Below are 6,040 nucleotides of genomic sequence, written 5' to 3' on the forward strand. Positions count from 1 at the left end.
CTCATAAGATACCTGTACCGTTGCCGGCCTTACCTAACACGCCAATTATCCACATTTGATGATTTCAGTCTGAACACCGAATCCACAGCGCATTCTCTTAAACAAAGCCCTAAACAACACAATCGTCTACGTGTTGCAATGGCAGGATCGATTCCTGTCGAAGTAGGAACCGGCAGTTCACCAGCATCTACCAACTCGTTCGATTTCCATCGCGGACCACTCTTATAAAACCCACACAGGTCAAAGCCTGAAATCGGCGAAAAGAAGAAGAAAAAAGGCAGCGGCAACAGAACACTACCCATTCCGGGAACTTCCTGGCAAGCTAGGTGGTCTGGTCACACGTCACGTCTAAGCAAACACAAGCAAGTTTGAAATGGCGGCGAGAGCTAGGGCAGCGGCGCCGTTCTGGCTCCTGGCCGCGGCCGCGGTCACGCTGCTGGTGGCGGCGGCGTCCGCGCAGTCCGGCGGCAGCAGCAGCGACGACTGCACGTCGGCGCTGGTGAGCCTGTCACCGTGCATGGGCTACATCAGCGGCAACGGCACGTCGGCGCCCAGCGCATCGTGCTGCTCGCAGCTCAAGGCCGTGGTGCAGTCCAAACCGCAGTGCCTCTGCGCCGCCCTCGGCAGCGACGCCTCGTCCTCCCTCGGCGGCGTCACCATCGACCGGTCGCGCGCGCTCGGCCTCCCCGCGGCTTGCAACGTCCAGACCCCACCCGTCAGCCAGTGCAACAACGGTAAGCGGGCCGCCGTGACCGTTTCACGCACTCTGTTTTCTTTTTTCCTCCCTCATTTCCGCTGCATTGAATTGACTCCTCTTGCGCGCAGGGTCGTCGGGCGGCGGATCGAAGGCGACGCCTTTCCTGCCATCTGGTGGTGCGTCGCTCGGGGGGCCGGCGGCTCTTGTGCTCGGGCTCGCCGCGGCTGCTGTTTACGCCGTGGCAGCTACGTGAGCGTTTGTGTTGTGTGATTCAGGGATCAGGATGCGTTGCGTCGTGTCAACTTTCGCTTTTCAGAACGGGCAGGGGGGATTTTGAGTGCTTTGTGTCTATGGCTTTGTCGCATTTGTGAAATTGGTTGATTCGGTCTACGGTCGCAATAAATTTGCCGTAATGGTTTCACTTACTTTCGTACTCTCCCTGTATTAATTTAAGAGTATCTTCAACATTACCTTAAATCATAACACTATCTTAAAAATATAGGACTTAACTTAAAAACAGCTCTAATAATGCTATGCTTTATAATTTTTTATTAAAAAGATGTAGGGCACACCGCAAAGTAACACAAATATACTGCACCTGTACTAGTGCTATATTCTTGTTTTCTACATTATTCTCAATATTTGCAATTTACTTCCTAAAATATAGGATTTAGGGCTTAATGTTGGAGCACAATTTATTTTTAATGCTCTAAACAATCTAAATGATGTAGTATTTTAATTTTTTGGTACTATTTTGAGTCACCTTGTTAGAGATGTTCTAAGGAGAAGTGTTTGGTAATTAAAGTTTGGTCTGTGTCGTATCGAATGTGTAAATGTCAATGAATACAATCTAATACTAATTACATAAATGAAGACTAAACAACGGGACAAATTTATTAAACCTAATTAATTCATATAGACAAATTATAGATTAATTAGACTTAATACGTTCGTCTTGTCGTTTAGTCCTCGTTTACATAATTAGTTTTATAATTAGATTATATTAAATATTTCTAACTAGTATATAAACATTTGATGTGAGGGACTAAACTTTAGTTGAAGAATCCAAACACCCCTAAAAAGTGTGTTAGGCCAGTGCAGGTTTTCTATTTAATAAGTTGACACGTCGAGAAAAAAAATAACATGGCATAAGAATGGTTAGAGAGGGGATGTAGGTTTTATTTTATCTGACGAAACCTAGCGCACATCGTTTCCAATGAATGCCAGTGAAACTTCGTTGAGAGCGTTTTGTTTCATCTCCACGCGTTGGACGCCCGACGCCTAGTGGAACTCCAACAGGAAGTTTAAAAGCAGAAGGTAATAGTCAAATAACAATGAAGAAAAAGCGCAAAAACGTTGATTATATGAGCAGACAGATAAAGATAAGCGAGTTTGGCAAAGAAAATAGACTACCTAGTAACGGGCCATGGCCTGCTTGTAACGGCCTGGGTCGCCGGCCATTTCAGTGATCAGAAAAGGTGCACAGCAACAGTATTGTATTTGTTCAAGCGTGAAACACTACTTGTACTCAGCAGACATGAATAGTGCAGAAACAGAATTACACGACTGGGCTAAAATTGATAAAACAGTTGTGGGCCCCCCACCAGTATCCTGTGATCGCATAAGTAGCATCGCTGAGAAACAACTAACACATTCCAACCTCAAACGAGTTCATGCCTCAGGCAGCAACAACTGCGGTTGCAGCTTCAGCAGGTGCATTGTCACCGACGAGTTCACGCCTGGCGTACTCCCTCGCCCCGTCCTTGTCAACAATCTTGATAACAAAGTTCTGAGGCGCGACAACCAATCGCAGCCGAATCTCCTTGATGCACTTGTCAACAAGATCTACTGCTTCCTCAACAGTCATGTCCGGGTGGTACAACTTGTCCATAAGAGACAAACAGAAGTATGATCCGTACCCAAAAGCACCTTTGTCAATTTTGTGCAAGGTTGCAATGTAGTCGATGTAGTAGAGGGAAGCACCAACATCCTTATCATAACCACCAAGAATAATATTGACCATATATGGATTCTGACAATGTAAACATGAAATATGTGTCAGGGGAGATGAACGAATTACACTGACTCCAGCAAGACTCTCTATACACTTCAACGATGTCCTCCAAAGCGCCCTCTAAATAAATAAAAAATCACTTCTCATGCTCTTTCTATAATATAGAGACTTTCTCTCCACCTAAACAAAACTAAAATATGTATAAAGCATTTAAGGGTATGGCAAATACATACATACAAAAATCTAAACTAAAATATGTCTCTAATACATGTATTTATTTTTATAGATGACAAGATATAGAGAACATTATTAGAGAAATAAGATATAGAGGAGGGGATTTTTTAGAGAAGTCCGTAAAGAAGAGATATGGGTATATGTAGCCGACAAAATGAAGACAAAGGTGTTTGTTATCAACGAAAGCGCTCAGAAAAAGAGCAAAACAAATATCCCTTATGTCCTGAAATAGTTGACGTCATAGCATTTAAATTTTATCCCAAAATAATTGACCACGCTTCCCAATACACCTTTCTCTTTGCCCAACACATTTTTTCTTTTCTTTTCTATTCGATATCTGTCTCTTCTTCTCAAATGGGGATTTTTGGTCTTTTAGATACAACATTGATACCCATGGCCAACTCTAAAACGTACTCTATTTTGGAACATTGGAACAGAGAGTAAGCATTATCGAATATTAGCTGCAAATCTTTATGAATGAGATCACAAATGAGGGCACATACAGCCCAGTGCACCCTCAAAGTACAACATATAGCATTAGAAGCCGATGCAATTCAAGCACAAGCAAATACTACAACATAAGAAACAGTGCCACCAATTGTAACGATCAATCTGAAATCAGAGCGGATCTACTTGTACATGAATTACTGGTGCCTACAGGATCTCCATGAACACGCTAAGGCATACTGCTAAAATTGCTGGGGAATGTAAAGGTGTTATGACCGGCTTCACCAATAACGCGTCAGGGCCACGCCAATTGCTGGGCCACGTGGACAGTTAGGGACGAACGGTCGTCCAACAGAATGAGCAAAGCCTAAGGCCTCTAGGGCCTATGACAGTCCAGACTTCGGGGTGCTCTTAGACTCTCATATGTAAATACCATACTACATTGCAACGGTATACCAATTATATTTGATGCTATAGTGCAAGCAGTTGTACGACCCAAGGGTCCAGTGACAAGCCACTGTGATAAACTCTCCTCATAAAAAATAAATTTAAAATTTGAAGTTAAAGTGGATCCTCCCCACAAAAAATAAACTTAAAATTAAAGTGGTCATATAACCCACATACCAGATATTAAACTGTAGATACTATATTTTCTCTTAGCCAAAAAGTCGAGAAAAGTATGAGTTTAAAAGGAGATCTGCCCCTTTTTTATAGCTTGTTTGGTCATTCGTTCTCCTTGGTACTATCCCTGGGCACTGCACAGCATGTGGCTTCATGTCATGTTAGACTTGGGTCTCACTTCTCATTTGGGAGTTAATGGCCTGTTTGTTAGGTAGGACATGGGGGAAAACAAATCTACTCTACGTGCTTCAAGCATGAAGCACGACGCACAAAACTCCTGATTTAAAGGAGTGGAGATATTTACCCTGTGATGGCCTTATAAACTACAGACATTAAAAAACAATCTTTAGCAAGCCTACAAGATTCTAGATTCAATTCAATAAATCACACCAGTTCATTAGGAGCTGCCATGTGATGTTTTGTTTGAAATTAGAAGATGTTTTATGATTACAGAACTCAGTAAATGACTAGGGATAAACCAGTTCATCCACAAACCACTAAACCAAAAGGCTAAAGAGATTAGAAACTCGGACACACGTCTTTTGCCCCAAGTTTCGTGCCCCTTGCTTAATGAAATCAGCCCCAATCACAGATTAAACTTGGTATGTAATCACTCTCGACTAAAAAAATTGAACGCCATTTAATAATATCCATCCAATGGAACCTTGGAACGCCCAAATCGCACAAAGAGAGAAACAAGATTAATTCGGATTAGTACCTTGCGAAGGGCTGTGGCGAGTTCGCCGCGTGTGAAGTTGGCGGCGGCGGCGGTTGAGAGCGGGATGGTGTTCCGGAACTGGTACAGGTGGAGGTTCTTCTGTATGAACTCCGTAAATTGCACCCTGCGCCAACAGAAACGGCCCCAATCAGAACCCCCAGAAACCCAGGCAGATCGAGATCAGATCGCACGACACACAAAAACCCAAAAAAAGCGAACGTGGAATCGATAGGCCGGCCTTTGAACGAACGGATCGGCGAGGGCAGAGAACCTACCGATCACCAGGCTCCCCTGAAGCGCCCATCAGCTTTTGCGAGTCGAGCACCATCACCTTGTCCTCGTCGGTCTTGTGGACGAGAATACTCTGCACGGCGGAGGTGTCGGCCGCCACCAGCGCGAAGTCGCGGCCAACCACGCCCAATACGCACTCCATTCCCGGGACTGGACTGGGTTCCTCGCTTGTGCTCTGATGTTGCGCGACGAGAGAGAAACGGGCGTAGGGGAACGAACCGGAAAGAGTTCACCGAGTTCGTCTTGGGGTAGAAGAAAGGGGCGTTCACACAATTTTCGGCGGGCCTGGTGTCCTTCGCAGCAGTGTGACGTGCTGGTTGGGCCTTCTTTTGCTCCAATTGCTACTACTACTAGCAAGGTGCCCTCGGTTTTCATTTATAAATATAAAGTACAAAAGATGCATGTATTGTTGGCTAGACAAGTTTGAATATTCAATTCCCTTATATGGTCACTCAAAACATTATTATTCACTCATATGGTTACTCAAAATATTGTTTTATATTATAATCTCTATTATTCGCAGAGTGAAGTTTAAATATGAGTATGTGGATCAATAAGCTGTTGAAGATAGCGTTAGAGCCAATAGCCATGATTTCATTTCTTATTTATATATAGTTTTAGTTATTTATCATTTAAATATAGAGAAGCATGACGATTATAGAACCATGAAAATTGATGCTTTATGTACAAGAGAAGGGTTGTGCGTAACCAGGCTTTTTTTCTGGTGAAATTGGAGTAAACCTGATTTTCTCAATGGTGCAGCCAAAGAGGGTTAGGGGTGTTTGAGACTGTTTCAGCTCCAAAAAAAATATATTGAATTTGGTGACACAGGTTAGTAGATGCTTAACAAATTATGGGGCTAGAGTTATAAACCTTCAAAATATATTTAGATAAGTTATTTTATTTATTATTTAAAATAAGAAATTAAAACTATTTAATAAATTTATATTATGAACTGCAGCTCCAAGAGCTGAAATCCAGGGCAATCCTAAACACCCCTATCATGACCCATTTCTCT

General features: G+C 43.1%; 2 protein-coding genes and 1 pseudogene across 2 annotated transcripts; 1 reads left to right on the forward strand and 2 right to left on the reverse strand.

The window, feature by feature from the left end:
• The first annotated feature begins 162 nt into the window (after positions 1-162).
• Positions 163-1,121, forward strand: LOC100283521 (lipid transfer protein). The gene is made up of 2 exons (NM_001156421.2): positions 163-734; positions 826-1,121. The coding sequence occupies exons 1-2, from the start codon at positions 374-376 to the stop codon at positions 948-950; spliced, it is 486 nt and encodes a 161-aa protein (NP_001149893.1). The 5' UTR covers positions 163-373; the 3' UTR covers positions 951-1,121.
• Positions 1,122-2,196: 1,075 nt separating this feature from the next.
• LOC100282158 (uncharacterized) lies at positions 2,197-5,267 on the reverse strand. Its single transcript, NM_001155070.2, is given in 3 exon segments — positions 2,197-2,729; positions 4,732-4,855; positions 5,007-5,267. Coding segments are annotated over 3 exon segments (636 nt in total). The 5' UTR covers positions 5,165-5,267; the 3' UTR covers positions 2,197-2,375.
• LOC111590659 (uncharacterized) lies at positions 3,958-4,073 on the reverse strand (annotated as a pseudogene).
• Positions 5,268-6,040: the final 773 nt, after the last annotated feature.

The sequence above is a fragment of the Zea mays genome, chromosome 1, assembly GCF_902167145.1.
Source record: "Zea mays cultivar B73 chromosome 1, Zm-B73-REFERENCE-NAM-5.0, whole genome shotgun sequence".
In the NCBI taxonomy this organism is placed as follows: Eukaryota; Viridiplantae; Streptophyta; class Magnoliopsida; order Poales; family Poaceae; genus Zea; species Zea mays.